Source organism: Crinia signifera, chromosome 8 (assembly GCF_055691185.1).
Source record: "Crinia signifera chromosome 8, ASM5569118v1, whole genome shotgun sequence".
Taxonomy (NCBI): Eukaryota; Metazoa; Chordata; class Amphibia; order Anura; family Myobatrachidae; genus Crinia; species Crinia signifera.
The window spans coordinates 11313962-11338440 of NC_139224.1; the positions used below are offsets into that span (position 1 = coordinate 11313962).

At 48.8% G+C, this 24479-nt stretch overlaps 1 protein-coding gene across 2 annotated transcripts; it reads right to left on the bottom strand.

Annotated features, from left to right (window-relative positions):
* Nucleotides 1–1399: 1399 nt before the first annotated feature.
* On the bottom strand, nt 1400–23495 carry LRRN1 (leucine rich repeat neuronal 1). Of its 2 annotated transcripts, none has more exons than XM_083155754.1 (2): nt 23226–23495; nt 1400–6224 (listed from the first exon to the last, which is right to left on the bottom strand). In XM_083155754.1, exon 2 carries the CDS (start codon nt 6108–6110, stop codon nt 3954–3956), a length of 2157 nt encoding a protein of 718 aa, XP_083011880.1. In that variant the 5' UTR covers nt 6111–6224; nt 23226–23495; the 3' UTR covers nt 1400–3953. The 2 variants fall into 2 exon arrangements, with proteins under 2 accessions (XP_083011880.1, XP_083011881.1); XM_083155755.1 differs by lacking the exon at nt 23226–23495 and adding an exon at nt 21065–21081.
* Between the last annotated feature and the right edge of the window lie 984 nt (nt 23496–24479).

Below are 24479 nucleotides of genomic sequence, written 5' to 3' on the forward strand. Positions count from 1 at the left end.
ATGTTGTGCGGCATACAGACGTTCTACAGTACATTATACAGGCAAAATGGGATGCGGTCATTTGGTCTACAGCATGATGGTCTACAGTCATTAGGTCGACATGGGAAAAGGTCAACAGGTCGTTAGTTTGACAGGTCATTAGTTCGACAGTGTCTAGGTCGACACGGGGGTTTTCACTGTTTTTTTGAGCCGACATGTGCCGACAGGCGGAATTTCATGCCCTGCCATCCACTAGGGCGTGGTGGGAAAATAAAAGAGTGTGCCGAGCGCAGCGAGGTGTTGCGATGCACTTTAAACTGTGTCCATGTCGACTGTGTTGACATCCAGGTAAAAAAAAACAGTGAAAAACCCCATGTCGACCTAGACATTGTCGAACTAATGACCTGTTGAACTAATGACCTTTCGACCTAGAACCATGTCGACCTTTTCCCATGTCGACCTAATGACTGTCGACCATCATGCTGTAGACAAAATGATCCCAACCCGGCAAAATACCGCCACATCTCTTTTTAAATGAGGCCCCGGACGCCTTGTATCGCGTTCCTTCCCACTGACTGATCCATATTCCCCGGAGTACAGACGCTTTCATTCGTCGGGCTAAGATTCTAACAAGAAACCTTAAAATAGAGGTGTTGGAAATGGACCAAAATATAATCCAGAATCATAAAGAGGCCAAAATCTCCGCCAAGGAATAGCCGGGGAGTAAAGTGAAACGTTTGGGACAACCGCCACAGAAACTGTTTAATTATCACTTCAGGCTGATTAACTCCGCGCACTTCATTAATTCCTGGAGTAAGTCATTATCGATCTACATGTGCACCCCCACCCCGTAACTAAGGCGATTACTGAGAAAATTATTTTGGTTTCCCCGTCAGCTTAGCAAATCCAATAAGACTGGTGCCGCCTTTATTCCCAGTGAATAGCTGCCAGCATTCTGATTGGTTGCTGGCTGAGCTTCAGCTCATCCACCAATCAGAGTGCAGCATTCTCTAGCTGCCCCTAGCCTGCAGCCAGATGGTGAGTGTCTGTCAGCGTGCTGATTGGTGAATGTCTGTGGAGCTGTCCAGCAATCTCAGTGCTGAAGTTATTCACTGTATGAAAGCATGGGGATAGACAGCAAGGGACTGCAGGAGGTAAAATGGCCAGACCTACAGTATAACGTAGCATCATGTCCCCATATTCTTACCCTTCCCACAACTGCGCCTCAGTCGGCCTTCTTTGGCGCCCTGATGATGTACAACGGCGATAAATGAATCATTTTACGCCACAACTTGTGGAAAACAAAAAAGAAAAGATTTTATTTGTATTTTTTATATAGAAAACAGCATATCGTACAGGATAAAGTGTAACTAAGTTCTATATAATTGCTCTACGTTAGGCTTTATTCAGGATGGGGGGGTTTGTACGCTACGCTCTACAGTGTCTCTAGGGATCGGCGGAACAGTCTGACATTGTGCTTTAACGAGGAAGGTGACATGCGGTAACAGTCATGTGACAATCAGCTGACCCGATGGCGCTGACATGCGATAAACTACGGTGAGATGGCGCTCGTCAGGTTGAGAGGCGTCTTCTTCCTGAGGTCTCTTTGAACCTTGAAATGCTATTTTAAAAAAGGTGTGTGTGGGGGGGGGGGATTACATAAAACGAGGAAGCTCGACATGGTGAGAACAGCCGCTCATCTCTCACACATTACAAGGGGACAGTATGTAAAGAGCGCCCAATGTCTAAAGCGGAGCCAGCCATTTTATTTTTAAGGGTCCATCAGTTAGGCAGTCAATGAAATCACTCGGAACCTATGACATCACAGAGAAAGCAGCCTATCATTTCACTCCGTGCCTCACCGGCTCCTGGTAAGGTTGATGGGCCACATTTTCAAAATGGCTGCCCGTGACGAGTGCAGAGGACCCTCTCTGAAGGGCAGGAGGGCGTATTGCTAAAACAGCTCTACAAGGAAGCTTAATCTTCTACTACAAAAGAAGGGATCCAGGCTTCTGTTCCCATCAGTCCCAAAAAATTCCAGAGAAGAAGTTGATACAACGATACAGTCAATTCACTTGTTTTTTGGCGGAGAAGGATCTCTGAAGGCGAAAGGGTGGGGCGGGGCCTTTAGTCCTCCGGGGTATGGCCTCTAAAGATCTGCCCGCGCCAATGCAACAAGTGTTCACGTGGAAAGCCCGCTTGTTAAAAAGCCGGCCCTTTCAAAACGAAAAAAAAAATAATCCTAAAAGAAAATACATTTGGGAGTGGGAGGAACATGAAAGAAAATCACCCCAAATCTTGCCGCGATACGCTATACTAAAATAACCAAAAAGAATCCGGTCCAAATAACATTTGCTGCCAAATCAGCAAAACCAAAGATACACATCTGGGTGCGCGGCCCGGCCAAAACGGCAAATAATTTATTCACTCGCTCCGGTTCAGTGCCATATCTCATCTATGACAGGGCCCTCAGCCAAGGGTACGCGTCATGTGCTACATAGTGATCCAGGGCGGTCTTTTCCGGCAGAACGGAGGCAGTTTTATGTTCATTCAACTCTTCCCTTGGATAACCAATGGGAGGTGAATGGAGCTGTACGGACCATTACTAACCTAGGCCATAGTTACCCACAATGCTTAGGGAAGCCTCTGCTCCATTGGTGCCCAGTCTACGTATGGATTGGTACCCCTTAAGCTTATACATATATAAAGCCCCACCATAGTGTGGGTAAAGGGTTAATGTATCTTATGCTATAATCATACAATAATTACTAACACAAGGGTTTTATGGGAAAATAAATTGTGGGTGTTTATGTTCTGTAACTTTTACTAAATTTGGGGCTGATTCAGCCCTGCACGTTGCGCAGAGATTTTAGGCTCTGTATTGATGTCAAACTCATGGCCCTCCAGCTGTTGTGGAACTACACATCCCAGCATGCCCTGCCACAGTTTTAGCAATCCATTATATCAAATCTGTGGCAGGCATGCTGGGACATGTAGTTCCACAACAACTGGAGGTCCATGGTGAGTTTGACACCACCGCCCTATTGCTTTTCCTTTACATATATTTCTATAATGATAGGTCAAACTCACATCCTATATAATACAAGGATAACGCTGCTCATCATCTTTAGGGGAATTACTCCTTTGTGTGCTAAAAAAAGCCATCACAGAAAGTGAAAAGCAATTTTCGCAGGGACACTCATCTGTTTCCTACTTGCTGGATATGGAGAGAGGGAGCTGGGAGGACAGAGACTGGAGGTAGGGACTTTGTATAGAGTTTGTGGGCTAAAAACTGTCACAGCTCAAAGTGAAAGTAAAAACGGTCACAGCTCAAAGTGAAAGTACTTTGCAGAAGCCGTCATTGTGACTGGCTTTTAACTAGTTATAGTTAAAACTAGTTATAACTTGCGTAAATTGACATTTTAAAAAATGAAATAATTTATCTAGAGTTGCAGGAGTGCGTTGAACCTGCACAGTTGCTCTTGGTTACAGGACATTGCTGGGGATGGGGCACGCAATAGAGATTGCAGCTGAGACAGCGCTATGGAGATCAGACCTTAGTCGCATTCAGAAAACAATGGCTATTTAGAGCGTGTGCCCCAGGCTCGGCTGGGAAAGGTAATGATGAGATGGCACTTCTGTAAGCAGCGGCCTGCTGCGTGGCTTTAGAAGAGGGATTAAATTGATGTTCTATAGTAATCTAATAGACAAGCATCTTCAACTCAGAATGGAGAAAATCTATTCAGTTGCCCATTCAGCCCCGGCACAGGGGACGTCAGCGGCTAACGTTTGGCAGATTTTCATGTTTTTTTGGCCGGGCAGCGCACATCATTTCATACAATGAAGAGACAAAAAGAAATGAACGAAGCAAAGATAGAAGGGGGCATAAAGGAGAACCTAGGGGAGAAATGTTGGGGTGTTGTAGACATCTCCACCAGTCTTTGTGCTCTTCAACGGTGTCTCTGTTCTGGGAGTTACCACATGTAATAGCTCCGGGATGTATCAACTTGTGAGGCTTTGGCCTCCGCTGTCCCTTCCTTCTCCTTCTCGCTGTCCCCCTCCCACAGGCTGATCAGAGGTGGATACAGCTCATTCAGCGGGATGGACGACGTCTTCTGCATGTACTTCTTCAGAGAGTGGCGATAGTTTTTCCGCTGAAATCTCTTGGCTGCGTAAACAGAAACAGAAGCAAAACTGATCAGCGCAAAAAGAGAGCCCATGACAGCGGCCAGGGCAGCACTGGTCTCCTGGTCAGTGACGGCCAGCGAGTAGGAGGTCCCCTTGGTGGTGACATTGATGCAGGCCCTCTGAGCTTGTTGGTGTAGGCCAGATACTGTCAGACATACTTCGTACTCTGTGGCTGGCTGGAGATGGGTCAGGTTGTACTCATGGACATCAGCAGGTACCCGGGCGGTGTACGTGATGTGGGGGTTGTCGATCTTCATCGTGGCTGATGACCACTTCAGATTAGAAGCCAAGAAACTGGAGCTGACTTTCCAGGACACCAGGACCGAGCTCGGCTCAGTCTGTTGGACATAGAGCCTCAGAGCCTGTGACCCATCTAACAGTGTCCCATTGATGCGCAGTGTGGCAACCCTGGTGTCTGCTCCTTCTGAGTTTTGTGCCACACATGTGTAGCGGCCAGAGTCCTCCACCTGGACATTGGAGATCTGCAGTGTGCCTTCTCCGCTCAGACGTAATTTATCAGACAGTGTCTCTGTGGTGACCTTATGGCCCAAGGGAGTCACCCAGTAGATGTCCGGCTCAGGTTCTGCCATTGCCCGGCAATCCAACGAGACGGTCATACCCAGGTCTAGGCTGAGGTGGCTAGGGAAGGTGTCTTGAGATATCATGGGTAGACACTGCTCCCCGGCAGGGTCCTGAGCCAAAGCCTCTTTTACAGGCTGGCCACGATACTCTGGGGGCAGTGCACAAAACATGGACAGCGGCTCCATGAAACGGATGGTGGTCTGGTTGGAACCCATCCAGTGTAGGACACAGTCACAGCGCAGTGGATTGCTGTGGATGCTAATTTCCCGGAGATTAGGGAGGGACTCCACTGTCCCTTTATACACAGAGTTCAGTGCATTGTTGTTTAGCATTAAGCTCTCAAGGGTAGGCACATTGCGGAAGGCGGACCGGTGGATGTAGGACAGTTTTGGATTATTAGTGGCTTCAAGCTTTGTAAGCTCAGGGAGGTTTTCTAGAGCACACCGGTCTAGAGATACTAGCTCCGCCATGTTGTTAATTCCAAGCTCCTTCAAACGTAACATGTTCTTGAAGTCGCCTTCTTGAATCTTTCGAATAGGGTTTTTATTAAGGTCCAAAAACTTTAGGTTAGGTAGTTTCTGTAGGGCAACCCGGGGCACATTGCTTAGTTTATTGTCATAGAAGGATAAACTCTCCAAATTATCCAACCCCAGAAAAGCATTCCCTGGGATGTCACTAAGGTACATTCCTGCTAACACCAGGCTTCGCAAACTGCCAAGAGGTTGGAAATTTAAATCCAGTATGCCAATAACTGGGTTTTCCCCAATCATCAGGATCTCCAAATTGGGTGTGGACTCAAACCAGCGACTGTCGATAATCCGTAGTTTATTAGAATTTAGATGCAACCGGAGTAAGCTGCGCAAACCTGAGAAGGCACTAGGTGAGATAGAACTTAGCTGGTTATGGTTGATGTAGAGTTCCTCCAGATTGGCCAAGTCTTGAAGACAGTAGTCCGTCATCTCAAAGACTTGATTCTCTTCCAGGTGCAACGTTGTGAGCTGGCTAAGGTTGGACAAGCCCACATCCTGAATGGAGGTGATGTTATTCTGGGAGAGGTCTAGCTCTGTGAGGTTCACCAGTTGTTGCAATTCTCCGTTGGTTCGTTCAATGTTGTTGCTTTGCAGAAGAAGTACTTGTGTGTCTGCAGAGAGATTTGCTGGGATCCTAGTCAAACGAAGGTCATTGCAATCCACGGTTTTAGCCTCACGGTAGGTGGACTGTGGCGTAAACCAAGGTCGGCTGCCACAGACGCAGAGCTGTGGGCATTCATTAGTGGGAAATGAAGATTCTGTTAATGAGCTGGTGAGAATTCCAACCATCAACTGCCAGGCAGTCAGCACAAGGATACGATTTGGACCCATGGCGGCTCTTGTGACAGCAGTGTTGAAGAAAACAGGGTGGGTGTTACGGAGAATTATGTGAGAATTATGTGTCCTGTTCACGTTTTGTCCCAGATGCAGCCAGATTTAGATCACCTGAAAAAAAGCACAGGAAAACATATAAGTTTTACTATATACAATAGCGTCTCTCACATCTACTAATTTCTCCATCACTATCAGAAGCCCTAACCAATACAATATGCCCAACAGACCGAGGTGCCCCGGCCCAACAGACCGAGGTGCCCCGGCCCAACAGACCGAGTTGCCCCGGCCCAACAGACCGAGTTGCCCCGGCCCAACAGACCGAGGTGCCCCGGCCCAACAGACCGAGGTGCCCCGGCCCAACAGACCGAGGTGCCCCGGCCCAACAGACCGAGGTGCCCCGGCCCAACAGACCGAGGTGCCCCGGCCCAACAGACCGAGTTGCCCCGGTCCAACAGACAGAGATGCCCCGGTCCAACGGACCGAAGTGTCCCGGCCCAATGGACCCAAGTGCCCCGGCCCAATGGACTGAGGTGGCCCAACACAATGGACTGAGGTGCCCCAGCCCAATAGACTGAGGTGCCCCAGCCCAATAGACTGAGGTGCCCCGTGCCCAACAGACCGAAGTGCCCCGGCCCAATAGACTGAGCACGGACAATGGACACTGTGGTAGATAAAACAACGCTCTATGACTTTCACACTATCATTACACAAAATAATAATGTTAATGCCGCAAATAACTTGTATGGGGAAAATTAAAACACTATAAATATCCCTATAACAGGCACAGAAAAGTGTCTGTAACAGATCAGCCTGTACTGTAGCTTCCCACACACCAACCCCTTCCATAGATCCAGGACGTACAGACCTTCACACTCATTGTTACCCAACACATCCCCGTCCCCCCTCTCTTTGTCCCATTCATAAACAAATGCTGCAGCTGGGACTGGAAACTTTAGCTGAGGTCATAGAGCGTCACCCCAGGGGAGACCCGGCTGGTGCTACAGACCTCTAATGTTAAAGGCGGGGGATGGAGCAGGGTTGTATTATGGGAGTCCCACGTGTATAAATGTTTCTTTATAGAAGTATACAAATGCAGCTGAGTAATACCTCTGTCACATCGCAAATGCTGGGTCGCACCTCGGATTTGGACAGGGGTCCATCGCGGTAACAAGTGTGCACAGTATGAAAGGGGTAGAATATATTTCACCAGGTTCTCGCACTAGACACCATACTATGCACTTGACGGCATACACACTGCGCACTGGACGCCATACACACTACGCACTGGACACCACACACTGCGGATTGGACACTATATACACTGCGCACTGGATGCCATACACACTGCGCAGTGGACGCCATACACACTACGCACTGGACACCACACACTGCGGATTGGACACTATACACACTGCGCACTGGATGCCATACACACTGCGCAGTGGACGCCACACACACTGCGCACTGGATGCCATACACACTGCTCACTGGACGCCACACACACTGCTCACTGGACGCCACACACACTGCCCACTGGACGTCACACACACTGCCCACTGGACGTCACACACACTGCCCACTGGACGCCCTACACACTACATACTGGACACCACACACTGCGCACTGGACACCATACACATTGGACACCATACACACTACACACTGGACACCACACACACTACACCATGGGTCCTCAAACTGCGGCCCTCCAGATGTTTTGAAACTACAAATTCCAGCATGCCTTGCCACAGTTTTAACACTCCCTTATAGCAAAACTGTGGCAAGGCATGCTGGGACTTGTAGTTTCACAACATCTGGAGGGCCGGAGTTTGAGGACCCATGCACTACACACTGGACGCCATACACACTACACACTGGACACCATACACACTACACACTGGACACCATACACACTACACACTGGACGCCATACACACTACACACTGGACACCATACACACTACACAGTGGACGCCATACACACTACACAGTGGACGCCATACACACTACACACTGGACACCATACACACTACACAGTGGACGCCATACACACTACACAGTGGACGCCATACACACTACACAGTGGACGCCATACACACTACACACTGGACACCATACACACTACACACTGGACACCATACACACTACACAGTGGACGCCATACACACTACACAGTGGACGCCATACACACTACACAGTGGACGCCATACACACTACACACTGGACACCATACACACTACACACTGGACACCATACACACTACACAGTGGACGCCATACACACTGCCCACTGGACGCCATACACACTACACACTGGACACCATACACACTACACAGTGGACGCCATACACACTGCCCACTGGACGCCATACACACTACACACTGGACACCATACACACTACACAGTGGACGCCATACACACTGCCCACTGGACGCCATACACACTACACACTGGACACCATACACACTACACAGTGGACGCCATACACACTGCAGACTTACTATCAACCTGATTCAGGCTGGATTGGACAGGGCCGGATTTTGGCAGCTGGTAAGATGCAGATAATGCATATGAACTGATCTGGGTACTTGTGTATTAGCACAGCGCCCACGATTTCCATCTTATGGCATCTTATACAATTTAAAATTGTATACCATTGTATATGGCATACGATGAGATGAGATTTTAAATTGTATAAGCACCCTAATGGGTGCTTTCAATGTTAATTGGCCTCCCTATAAGATTTTTAATTGTATAAGCAATGGGTGCTTACAATGTTAAATGCACCCCCACGCCACCCCCACTATCAACGCCAACCCCAAGCGTGGCGAGCGCAGCGAGCCCGCGAGGGGCGGCGGTACGCATCCTCTGACCTTTTCATACCCCCACTATCCATGTCGGCGTGGAGTTGATTTTATATAGTGTGGCAAGCCACCAAGCCCGAAGCGTGGCGAGCGTAGCGAGCCCTGCAAGGGGCCGCGTTTTACTTTACATATATTACGCGTCCGCTCGCCACGCTTCAGGCTCGGTGGCTTGCCACACTATATAAAATCAACTCCACGCCGACATGGATAGTGGGGGTATGAAAAGGTCGGAGGACGCGTACCGCCGCCGCTCCGAACGCTTCGGGTTGGCGTTGATAATGGGGGTGGCGTGGGGGTGCATTTAACATTATAAGCACCCATTAGTGTGCTAATACAATTTAAAATCTCATCTCATCTTATCATATGCCATATACAATGGTATACAATTTTAAATTGTATAAGATCGGGTCCCATCGCAGCACATCTCATCTCATTGCATACCATCTTAAGCCTTATGGTATGCAATGCGATGGGCGCCGTGATAATACACAAGTACCCTGATCTGTTATAAAATAATACTTTAGTCTTGCAAAGCCAATGTATGGTGTGTCCTTCATTTTTCCTGATGGATGCAGCGGTGGGAATAGGGCCCCTCAGTAATGGATGCAGCGGTAGGAATAGGGCCCCTCAGTGATGGATGCAGTGGTGGGAATAGGGCCCCTCAGTGATGGATGCAGCGGTGGGAAAGGGGCCCCTCAGTGATGGATGCAGTGGTGGGAAAGGGGCCCCTGGGTTACTGATTTCCATTTGTTATCCTGTAACATTGTATCCGCTATTCAGTTCATTTATTTTAGCAGAAAACAAATAGATGTAAGAGGAGGGGTTGGCGATCTGCGCCAGGACTGGGATTAGTTTCCTGGCACCCGATGAAGAGGTGGACGGCTCCTGATTGAGGGTCTGTGTCAGGCGAGCGTGGGGCCCAGTCCTGGCTGCCACTGCCAATAGATTGTGCTGTGCAGAACCAGGAGCCCTGACAGAGCAGAATGGAGACTGCACAGGGGGGAGTGCACATTGCCATCACCCCTAACTCTGTGTGTGTGTGTGTGCGCACACACACACACTCACACACAGCACCTACCACACCTCCAACCCTACCGAGCACACACTCACACACACAGCACCTACCACACCTCCCACCCTACCGAGCACACACACACAGCACCTACCACACCTCCCACCATGCCGAGCACACACACACACAGCACCTACCACACCTCCCACCCTGCCAAGCACACACACAGCACTTACCACACCTCCCACCCTGCCGATCACACACACACACACACACACACACACACAGCACCTACCACATCTCGCACCCTACACACACAGCACCTACCACACCTCCCACCATGCCGAGCACACACACACACACACACAGCACCTACCACACCTCCCACCATGCCGAGCACACACACACAGCACCTACCACCCTACCAAGCACACACACACACAGCACCTACCACATCTCCCACCCTGCCGAGCACACACACACACACACAGCACCTACCACACCTCCCACTCTGCTGAGACCACACACACACACACACAGCACCTACCACATCTCCTACCCTGCCGAGCACACACACACAGCACCTACCACATCTCCCACCCTGCCAAGAACACACACACAACATCTACCACACCTCCCACCCTGCCGAGAGCACACACACACACAACATCTACCACACCTCCCACCCTGCTGAGCACACACAGCACCTACCACACCTCCCACCCTGCCGAGCACACACACACAGCACCTACCACACCTCCAACCCTGCCGAGCACACACACACACACAGCACCTACCACCCTGCCGAGCACACACACACACACACACACATAGCACCTACCACACCTCTCTCCCTACCGAGCACACACAGCACCTACCACAACTCTCACCCTGCCGAGCACACACACACACACAACTTATCACACTTCCCACCCTGCCGAGCACACACACATAGCACTTACCACATCTCCCACCCTGCCGAGCACATACACACACAACATCTACCACATCTCCCACCCTTCTGAGCACACACACAGCACCTACCACACTTCCCACCCTGCCGAGCACGCACACACACACACACACAGCACCTACCACACCTCCCACCCTGCTGAGCACACACACAGCACCTACCACACTTTCCACCCTGCCGAGCACGCACACACACACACACACACAGCACCTACCACACTTCCCATCCTGCCGAGCACACACAAACACACACAGACACACACACTGCACTCTTGTTCGACAGATTCATTATTGTGTAATAAATTCCTCCAGATGAACACTGAACGAGACATCTGTCCCTGGTGCCTCATTGCCATGCAAATCACGGCACTGGAAGGGGGCATGGCTGGTGCGAACCCACACCTCAGCTGGGTACACAAAACTCAGAGAACTAGGAGGGTCCTCTGATCAATACAAAAGGATAGGTATGCGAACAGGACGACTCAACAAAACCCCTATACACCGAGGAGGAACAAAGGCTGAGCTGCAGTACACACAGCGCGGCAATAATCACATCTGTAACTAGCACAATACAGAAAATGAACTACACAATTATACACACAAACACACTGTAGCAAAACAAAAACTCCTACAGATGGGGTTCAGCATATGTGCCCGTCTTATGCCAGCCACACCCAAATGATACCACTTTGCCAGGCACATATATGTGTATCTGGGAGCTGATCTGCATGTGTTTGCAATGGCTTGTACACGCGTGTACCTGGGCTGTGATAGGACACTCCCACTTTCTCTACCAATTTGCACTGCAAAGCGACTCTACCGGAGTAAACTGGTTCCCAGCTCACGTTCCAATTAGCTTAATTAGTACGAGTCTGAAGTTAGCTTCTTATTCAGAAAGTTTACTTTTCCAAGGGTTAACGAGTGTTGGGCCACAAATTTGACAACTAAAATCATCGGGGGGGGGGTTCACTTACATATGACCCAAGTGTATTTTGCCTGGCCCAATGCTGGTTTGGGCATAAAAAATGCGAGCAAAGTGGGCACATGCAAATATGGTGAATGTGCCCACTTTGCCCTCGTTTTTTATGCACAAACCAGCTTTGGGCCAGGCAAAATACACTTGGGTCATATGCTAGTGACACCCCTCTGTTGATTTCAGGTGTCAAACTTGTGGCCCAATACCTGTTAACCCTTGCAAAACTGCAACTTATTCAAAATTGTTAAATATGGTGAATGTGCCACCTTTGCCCATGTATTTCATGCCCAAACCAGCGTTGGGCCAGGCAAAATACACTTGGATTATATGGTAGTGACACCCCCTGTTGAATTCAGGTGTCAAATTTGTGTCCCAAGACTCATTAACTCTTGCAAAAGTGAATGTTCTGAATAAGAAGGTAACTTCAGCCTCGTTTAATTAGTGGAATGTCCTTGTTGGGAGGGAATCGGTACATCTGTTAGACTGAACTTAGGTCTACAGTCATTAGGTCGACATGACTTAAGGTCGAATTTGCATAAAGGTCGACATGAGGAAGGTCGACTGGTCATAACGTCGACATGGGTTTTTCACAGTTTTTTTATCCGGATGTCGACACAGTCGACATGGACACAGTTGGCAATGAGAATCGGACCCTCGCATCGCTCGCAATGCTTCGGGCACGGTGGCTCGCTTCGCTCGCCACAGCTTTAATAACCTCCTCCACGCCCTAGTGGATGGTAGGGCATGAAATACCGCCTGTCAGCACATGTCGGCTCAAAAAACAGTGAAAAACCCCATGTCGACCTTATGACCAGTCGACCTTCCTCATGTGGACCTTTATGCAAATTCAACCTTAAATCATGTCGACCTTAAGTCAGGTCGACCTTCCTGCCAGTCGACCTAGTGGGGTCGACCTAATGACTGTAGACCTAAGTTCATTCTAATAGATGACCGCTTCCCGTTGGGAGCTACAGAAAAAAAAAAGCCACAAATCACCCCGAAATCAACTATTTTGTATGCACCCCAAGTATTATTTATTGAAAAATAATTGATGTTTATATTTTTTTTTAAAGTCACCACAAAGACCCCTAAAATGATATGGAACTACAAGTCCCAGCAAGTGGAAAATCCATTCCCATTTTTTTAAATCCGGGATTCAGCGTGATTTATAGCATCACACCAGGTTTTCCAGGCAGCGCTTGAGCCGAACGCTACTGGCGCTCATCGCTGCCCATCAGAAAGGGATGAAATGTGCATTTAAATCCCAAAATCCCAGCAGAAATTGCCCTTAATCCTGGGATTACACCGATCTCGATCCCGGGCAAGGGCGTAACTACCATAGGTGCAAGGGGTGCAGCTGGGGCCCAGAGCTGAAGGGGGCCCATCTTTACAGTCTAAGTTATATGTTTTACATACATTTATCACCATCAGTTGCTAAATAGCGGGACCTTACAAACTTTTGCTATGGGGCCTATAAATATCTAGTTATGCCCTTGGTCCCGGGATTGGCATCCCTCCCAGCAAGCCTTACTGCAGCTTCCTTACGACAGGGTATCCGCGGGGTTCCGTCTCTGCACGCCGGTGGCACACTAATGGTTATTGCTGCAGGACACCGAGTTCCAGACGCTGGTCAGAGGCCTACCTCTGCAGTATTGCACAGTCCTGCCGAGTAACACAGAAATATGGCATCTACCTCCCTACATTTCATGTTTAATGAACCGAATCATTAGCTCAGCGCTCAGGGTAAAGCTGCGCAAATCACCTCCATCAATTTTTATTTCATTTTTCTTTGATGCCTGAATCCTCTGGGAGCTCCCCTTAGGACCGTGTATCTGGTATCTGCCTCGCCGCTGACAGAACGCACTACACGGTCCCTGGCTCATTCTCAGGGGAGCGACAAACAACGCCCCGGGTTCTGAACGGCCTGCGCTTTTTAGTACAACAACAATAGCAACTGTAACCCCATATAATTTGGTCATCAGGGGCCAAACTGAACCCTTAAAATAAATGCAGACCGGTGTCAGATTGTTTTTTTTTGGTCATCCCGGTAATCGCGGGAAATTTTCGCCAAATTGGAGGCTCCAATATGAGAACTGCCCACTAGAGCCCCATAGACACTGAGCGATATTATAAATGATATCGCTCATTTTAGCCCTTCTGACCGATATTTCTAATATCGTTCAGAGTGTACGCTCAATATCGTTCAATATGCGCGCTCCTGTGCTGCATGCTTAATACGGACTATATCGCCAACAATGTACGCGGACAATGTCAATGACAATATCCTTCAGTGTTTATGCCCTATATTGTTCCCCCGGGAGCTCCGGCGTTATCGACATAGTCGACATGGACACAGTTAAAGTGTACTGCTGTCCATGCTTCGGACACGATGCCTCGCTGTGCTTGTCATGCTTTGGGTACGATGCCTCGCTGAACTCGCCATGCTTTGGAGTTGGGGAAGCTGACGCGGGCATTCCGCTGAAAGCAGCTTCGTTCAAAGACACATCATGGCTGCCGTTAGAGACAGGTCTGTGGTGTCAGATAATCAGATATCTGGTGCACTGTAGCATTGTGCAGCCCCAGCCGCATAGTAATACCAGCACCACGTAACCAGGTAACCAGGTATAGCTTCCACATTACACAGAGGAACTGGGGTAATAAACATCATTACTTCTGCAGCACAACGGGACACACGAGCAATAACCACACATACACAATGTACTGGGTTTAGTCATTAATATAGGAGACAGTAACCGCTGCATGTGAATCAGACAAAAGGCTGCAACCGGAGGGCATTAATCCTGCCATTAGTGTATAAGTAGATATTAACATCATATACTGCATTAGCAACATGTACACAGCAGCACCAGATTACCTCTAGGACAGGGCATGTACACGTAATGTCACCATGCACCCACGGTGTATGGTCCCCCTGCTCACTCTGACCCCTAGTCCCATAATGTATGGTCCCCTGTGCACTCTAACCCCCCAGTCCCATGTTGAATGGTCCCCTTTGCATTCTGACCCCCCCAGTCCCCCTGTGCACTCTGACCCCCCAGTCCCACTGTGTATGGTCCCCCTACGCACTCTGACCCCTCAGTCCCCCTGTGCACTCTGACCTCCCCCCCCCCCAGTCCTTAAGTTTATGTTCCCCCAGTCCCACAGTGTATGGTCCCCCTGTGCACTCTGACCCCCCAGTCCCACGGTGTATGTTCCACCTGTGCACTCTGACCCCCCAGTCTCATGATGTATGGTCCCTCTGTGCACTCTGACCCCCCAAGTTCCATGGTGTATGGTCCTCCTGTGCACTCTGCCCCCCCCAATCCCACTGTGTATGTTCCCCCTGTGGGCCCCCAATCCCCCTGTGTATGGTCTCCCTGTGCACTCTGCCCCCCCCCCCCCCCAATCCCACTGTGTATGTTCCCCCTGTGCCCCCCCCCAATTCCTCTGTGTATGGTCTCCCTGTGCACTCTGACCCCCCAGTCCCACTGTGTATGGTCCTCCTGTGCACTCTGACCCCCCAGTCCCACTGTGTATGTCCCCCCTGTGGGCCCCCAATCCCCCTGTGTATGGTCCTCCTGTGCACTCTGACCCCCCAGTCCCACTGTGTATGTCCCCCCTGTGGGCCCCCAATCCCCCTGTGTATGGTCCTCCTGTGCACTCTGACACCCTAGTCCCACTGTGGCAGGTCAGAGTGCAACCCGGAAAAGTGTGAGATAGCAGTGATCAGAACTGACCCCTACAATAAGGAATAGATTAGTGACACCAGTTCTATTCATGGTTCACACAACAATCACATCGCACTCATACAACAAGAGATCACTGACTCGTCACTAGTACATAGCAAGAGATCACTGACTCATCACTAGTACACAACAAGAGGTCACTGACTCATCACAGATCACTAGTACATAACAAGAGATCACCGACTCATCTATAGTATATAACAAGAGGTCACTGGAACATCACAGATCACTAGTACATAACAAGAGGTCTCTGACTCATCACAGATCACTAGTACATAACAAGAGATCACTGACTCATCACTAGTACATAACAAGAGGTCACTTAAACATCACAGATCACTAGTACACAACAAAAGGTCACTGACTCATCACAGATCACTAGTACATAACCAGAGATCACCGACTCATCGATAGTACATAACAAGAGGTCACTGGAACATCAGAGATCACTAGTACATAACAAGAGGTCTCTGACTCATCACAGATCACTAGTACATAACAAGAGATCACCGACTCATCGATAGTACATAACAAGAGGTCACTGGAACATCACAGATCACTAGTACATATCAAGAGGTTACTGACTCACCACAGATCACTAGTACACAACAAAAGGTCACTGACTCATCACAGATCACTAGTACACAACAAGAGGTCACTGACTCATCACAGATCACTAGTACATAACAAGAGATCACCGACTCATCGATAGTACATAACAAGAGGTCACTGGAACATCACAGATCACTAGTACATAACAAGAAGTCACTGACTCATCACAGATCACTAGTACATAACAAGAGGTCACTGACCCATCACAGATCACTAGTACATAACAAGAAGTCACTGACTCATCACAGATCACTAGTACATAACAAGAATTCACTGACTCATCACAGATCACTAGTACATAGTAAGAGGTCACTGGAACATCACAGATCACTAGTACACAACAAGAGGTCACTGACTCATCACAGATCACTAGTGTACAACAAGAGGTTATTTTTATTCTGTGCAGGGTAAATACTGGTTGCTTTATTTTTACACTGCAATTTAGATTTCAGTTTGAACACACCCCACCCAAAAGTAACTCTCTATGCACATGTTCCATCTGCCCCACCTGCAGTGCAGCATGGTTTTGTCCATTAAAGAAGCGTTTGCTTTTGCAAACCAACTAGAATCAGGCCCTGTATGCACGTCCCAGTGCAGATCACTAGAATATCAGAGATCACTAGTACAGCACAACAGATTACTAGAATATACATCACAACAGATTGCAGGCCCATCACACTACAGATCAATAGTACAGCACAATAGATTGCAGACACATCACACTGCAGATCACTATTCCAGCACAACAGACGGCAGACACGTCATGCTACAGATCACTAGTCCGGCACAACAGATCGCAGGTGTGTCACGCTACAGATCACTAGTCCGGCACAACAGATCGCAGGCGCGTCACGCTACAGATCACTAGTCCGGCACAACAGATCGCAGGAGTGTCACGCTACAGATCACTAGTCCAGCTCAACAGACTGCAGGTGTGTCACGCTACAGATCACTAGTCCAGCTCAACAGATCGCAGGTGCTTCATGCTACATATCACTAGTTTAGCTCAACAGATCGCAGGCGCTTCATGCTACAGATCACTAGTCCGGGACAACAGATCGCAGGTGCATCACGCTACAGACCACTAGTCCGGGACAACAGATCGCAGGTGCATCACGCTACAGACCACTAGTCCGGGACAACAGATCGCAGGTGCATCACGCTACAGACCACTAGTCCGGCACAACAGACTGCAGGCGCGTCACGCTACAGATCACTAGTCCACCTCAACAGATCACTAGTCCGGGACAACAGATTGCTGGCGCTTCACGCTACAGATCACTAGTCCGGCACAACAGATTGCAGGCGCGTCACGCTACAGATCACTAGTCCAGCACAACAGATCGCAGGCGCACCACGCTACAGATCACTAGTCCAGCACAACACATCGCAGGCGCGTCACGCTACAGATCACTAGTCCAGCACAACACATCGCAAGTGCGTCACGCTACAGATCACTAGTCCAGCACAACAGACTGCAGGCGCGTCACGCTACAGATCACTAGTCTGGTACAACAGATCGCAGGCGCGTCACGCTACAGATCACTAGTCTGGTACAACAGATCGCAGGCGCGTCACGCTACAGATCACTAGTCCGGCACGACAGATCGCAGGCGCGTCACGCTACAGATCACTAGTCCGGCACAACAGATCGCAGGCGCGTCACGCTACAGATCACTAGTCCAGCACAACACATCGCAAGTGCGTCACGCTACAGATCACTAGTCCAGCACAACAGACTGCAGGCGCGTCACACTACAGATCACTAGTCCAGCACAACAGATCGCAGGCGCGTCACACTACAGATCACTAGTCCGGCACAACAGATCGCAAGTGCGTCACACTACAGATCACTAGTCCAGCACAACAGATCGCAGGCGCATCACACTACAGATCACTAGTCCGGCACAACAGATCGCAGGCGCGTCACGCTACAGATCACTAGTCCGGCACAACAGATGGCAGGCGCGTCACGCTACAGATCACTAGTCTGGCACAACAGATCACAGGCGCGTCACACTACAGATCACTAGTCCGGCACAACAGATCGCAGGCGCGTCACGCTACAGATCACTAGTCCGGCACAACAGATCGCAGGCGCGTCACACTACAGATCACTAGTCCGGCACAACAGATCGCAGGCGCGTCACGCTACAGATCACTAGTCCGGCACAACAGATCGCAGGCGCGTCACGCTACAGATCACTAGTCTGGCACAACAGATCGCAGGCGCGTCACGCTACAGATCACTAGTCCGGCACAACAGATCGCGGGCGCGTCACACTGCAGATCACTAGTCCGGCACAACAGATCGCAGGCGCGTCACGCTACAGATCACTAGTCCGGCACAACAGATCGCAGGTGCGTCACGCTACAGATCACTAGTCCGGCACAACAGATCGCAGGCGCGTCACACTACAGATCACTAGTCTGGCACAACAGATCTCGGGCGCGTTACACTACAGATCACTAGTCCGGCACAACAGATCGCAGGCGCGTCACACTACAGATCACTAGTCCGGCACAACAGATCTCGGGCGCGTTACACTACAGATCACTAGTCCGGCACAACAGATCGCAGGCGCGTCACACTACAGATCACTAGTCCGGCACAACAGATCGCAGGCGCGTCACGCTACAGATCACTAGTCCGGCACAACAGATCGCAGGTGCGTCACGCTACAGATCACTAGTCCGGCACAACAGATCGCAGGTGCGTCACGCTACAGATCACTAGTCCGGCACAACAGATCGCAGGTGCGTCACACTACAGATCACTAGTCCGGCACAACAGATCGCAGGTGCGTCACACTACAGATCACTAGTCCGGCACAACAGATCGCAGGCGCGTCACGCTACAGATCACTAGTCCGGCACAACAAATAGCAGGCGCGTCACGCTAGATTATGAGATCAGTAAGACAATGAATATGAGTCTCACTAGTCAGAAGTGATATTAAATGTCTACCAGAAGGAATCCCACACTCTGGATTACTGGTATTGATCACCGGATTTATTTATAGCCTCTGATTTACACTGATATACAGATTGTTATTAGATGTAATCTCTTACAGAGCAGCACCACTAATATCCTTTCTCCAGCCAGATGGTGTCAGCTAAGACTATCCTATGGTGCCCCTGCTACTGTATTATCAGCTGGTGCCAGGGTACCTCAGTCATATGATACACGGGCACACCCCAGGGCACCGCTATCCTGTATACACAGTCATATGATACACGGGCACACCCCAGGGCACCGCTATCCTGTATACACAGTCATATGATACACGGGGACACCCTACTCATGATATGATACACAGGGTAACGCTGCCTGCCGGTAGTATACATGGGTAAATCTCGAGGGCGCTGCTGTCCTATACACACATGTGATACACAGGGTAACACTGCCGGTAGTATACACGGGTACACCGCAGGGCACTTCTATCCTGTACATACATATGATACACATAGTATCGCTGCCAGCCGGTAGTATACATGGGCACACCCCAGGGCGCTGCTATCCTGTACACACATATAATGATACACAGGGTAACGCTGCCTGTGGGTAGTATACACGGGTACACCCCAGGTCACCGCTATCCTATACACACATATGATACACGGAGTAATGCTGCCAGCCGGTAGTATACACGGGTACACCCCAGGGAGCCACTGTCCTGTACACACATGTGATACACAGGGTATCGCTGCATGCCGGTAGTATACATGGGTACACCTCAGGGCACTGCAATCCTGTATATACATATGATAGACGTGGTAACACTGCCAGCCGGTAGTATACAAGGGTACATCCCAGGGCACCGCTATCCTGTACATACATATGATACACATGGTAAATCTGCCAACTGGTAGTATACACGGGCACATCCCAGGGCACTGCTATCCTGTACACACATATAATGATACACAGGGTAACGCTGCCTGTCGGTAGTATACACGGGCACACCCCAGGGCACCGCTATCCTGTACATACATATGATACATGGAGTAACGCTGCCAGCCGGTAGTGTACATGGGCACATCCCAGGGTACCGCTATCCTGTACACACATGTGATATACGGAGTAACTCTGCCAACCGGTAGTATACACGGGCACATCCCAGGGCACTGCTATCCTTTACACACATATGATACACATGGTAAAGCTGCCAGCCCGTTGTATAAACGGGCACATCCCAGGGCACTGCTATCCTGTACACACATATGATACATATGGTAAAGCTGCCAGCCTGTTGTATACACGGGTACACCCCAGGGCACCGATATCTTGTACACACATTTGATACACGGAGTAACTCTGCCAGCCCGTTGTATACACGTGCACGGATTCAGTATTGAATCCCGGCGGTCGGGATCCCGGCGTTCAGAATCCCGACAGCCGAAATGCTGACAAGGGGGGGACGTGGATCGTCCCCCCTTGCGGGCTCGCTGTGCTCGCCATGCAGCGGGCCCGGTGCCTCGCTTCTGTACTGTATACACATGTACTGCACCATGCACTGAGTGTACACACACATACTGTACTGTATACACATGTACTGCACCATGTACTGAGTGTACACACACATACTGTACTGTATACACATGTACTGCACCATGCACTTAGTGAACACACACATACTGTACTGTATACACATGTACTGTAACATGCACTGAGTACACATGCACTGTAACCATGCACTGAGTACACACTGCACTATACACATGCACTGTAACCATGCACTGAGTACACACACCTATTTACTGTACTTACATAGTATTTAAGACTGAATAAAGACCCATGCCGATCCAGTTCAACCTTGGTATATTAGCTTCATCCCTTGTTATACATAGAGTATACTGATAACCAATAATATAGTGTTCTATGTACAAATGTACTGTACCATGCATTTAGTACACACACATATATACTGTACTATATACACATGTACTGTACCATGCACTGACACTCACACATACATATATACTGTACAGCGTGTGGAGTTTGTACATTATCCCCGTACTTGCGTGGGTTTCCTCCGGGTACTCCAGTTTCCTCACACAATCCAAAAATATACTGGTAGGCTAATTGGCTCTCAAAAAACTTAACCCTAGAATGTCTGTGTGTGCGTGTACATGTGGTAGGGAATATAGATTGTAAGCTCTACTGGGGCAGGGACTGATGTGAGCGTTCAGATATTCTCTGTACAGCGCTGCGGAATATGTGTACGCTATATAATTAACTGGTAATAAATATAAAATATACACATTTACTGTACCATGCACTGAGTACACCCACATATATACTGTACTATATACACATGTACTGTACCATGCACCAGGTACACCCACACATATACTGTACTATATACACATGTACTGTACCATGACTGAGTACACACACGCACAAATATATACTGTACTATAAACACATGTACTGTACCATGCACTGAGTGTACACACACACACAAATATATACTGTACTATAAATACATGTACTGTACCATGCACTGAGTACACACACGCGCACACATATATACTGTACTATACACACATGTACTGTACCATGCACTGAGTACACACACGTGAACACATATATACTGTACTATATACACATGTACTGTACCATGCACCGGGTACACCCACATATATACTGTACTATATACACATGTACTGTACCATGCACTGAATACACCCACATATATACTGTACTATATACACATGTACTGTACCATGCACTGAGTACACCCACATATATACTGTACTATATAAACATGTAATGTACCATGCACCAAGTACACCAACATATATGTTGTACTATATACACATGTACTGTACCATGACTGAGTACACACACTCGCACACATACATACTGTACTACACACACATGTACTGTACAATGCACTGAGTACACCCACATATATACTGTACTATATACACATGTACTGTACCATGACTGAGTACACACAAATATATACTGTACTATATACACATGTACTGTACCATGACTGAGCACACACACGCACACACATATATACTGTACTATACACACATGTACTGTACCATGCACTGAGTACACACGCATAAATACTGTACTATATACACATGTACTGTACCATGACTGAGTACACACACACAAATATATACTGTACTATATACACATGTACTGTCCCATGCACTGAGTACACACATGCGCACACATATTTACTGTACTATACACACATGTACTGTACCATGCACTGAGTACACACGCATATATACTGTACTATATACACATGTACTGTACCATGCACTGAGTACACACACACACTGTACTATATACACATATACTGTACCATGCACCAGGCACACACACACATACACTGTACTATATACACATATATGGTACCATGCACAGGGCACACACACACTGTACTATATACCATGCACCGGGTACATACACACACACACTGTACTATATACCATGCACTGGGTACACACACACACACTGTACTATATACACATATACTGTACCATGCACCGGGTACACACACACACACACACACACTGTACTATATACACATGTACTGTACCATGCACCAGGTACACACACACACACACTGTACTATATACACATATACTGTACCATGCACCAGGTACACACACACACACACACACACACACTGTACTATATACACATATTCTGTACCATGCACCAGGTACACACACACAGTACTATATACACATATACTGTACAATGCACCGGGTACACACACTGTACTATATACCTTGCACTGGGTACACACACTGTACTATATACCATGCACTGGGTACACACACACACACACACACACACACTGTACTATATACACATGTACTGTACCATGCACCAGGTACACACACACACATGCACACTACACACATGTAGAGCTGCTCGGGGAATAGAGTGCACTCACCTCTGTGTGTCCTGTACCCCCCAGTTCCTCATGCCTCCTGTCACTGTCCCAGTGCCTCATGCCACTACTCCCAGTGCCTCATGCCTCCTCTGTCACTGCCCTCTCTCGCCCCCCATGTAACCTCTCCCTTCTGCAACTTCCCCGGGACTGAGCGGCTGCTGCTCTGCTCCTGCCCCTGGGGTAAGTCCGAGACTGGTCAGCTGATCCGCGGGATGTGATTGGCCGCTGCCGGGAGCTCCATCTGCACCAGGAACAATGGATGGGGGGAGGTAAGAGCATGTGTAGCCGGGAGGGGAGGGAGGACCCCGGCTGGGAGAGAGGAAGGTGCCGGGAGGAGGAGGGGGAGCAGGTGGATGCAGAGCCTGCAACTTCTGCTACATTGTATCATCACTGGCCAGACACACATTGACACACAGCTACACAGTAACACACTGACACACACTGATACACTGACACACAGCTACACAGTAACACAGAGCTACACAGTGACACACACTGATACACTGACACACAGCTACACAGTAACACACTGACACACAGCTACACAGTAACACACTGACACACACTGACACACTGACACACAGCTACACAGTAACATAGTTATACAGTGCCAAACAGCTACAAAGTAACACACAGCTACACAGTGACACACAGTTACACAGTAACACACTGACACACAGCTACACAGTGCTATACAGTTACACAGTGACACACAGCTAAACAGTGCCATACAGTTACACAGTAACACTGACACACATCTACACAGTAACACAGCCACACAATGCCATACAGTTACAAAGAGACACACAGTAACACACTGACACACAGCTACACAGTACCATACAGTTGCAGTGAAGCACAGCTACACACTGACACACAGCTAAACAGTGACACACAGTTACACAGTGACACACAGCTAAACACTGACACACAGCTAAACAGTGACACACAGTTACACAGTAACACACTGACACACAGCTACACAGTGCCATACAGTTACATAGTGACACACAGCTAAACACTGACACACAGTTACACAGTAACACACTGACACACAGCTACACAGTGCCATACAGTTACACAGTAACACACAGCTACACAATGCCATACAGTTACACAGTGAAATTCAGTAACACACTGACACACAGCTTCACAGTACCAGTTGCACAGTGACGCACAGCTACACACTAACACACTAGAACAGCTACACAATACCATGCAGTTGCACAGTGACTCACAGCTACACATTAACAC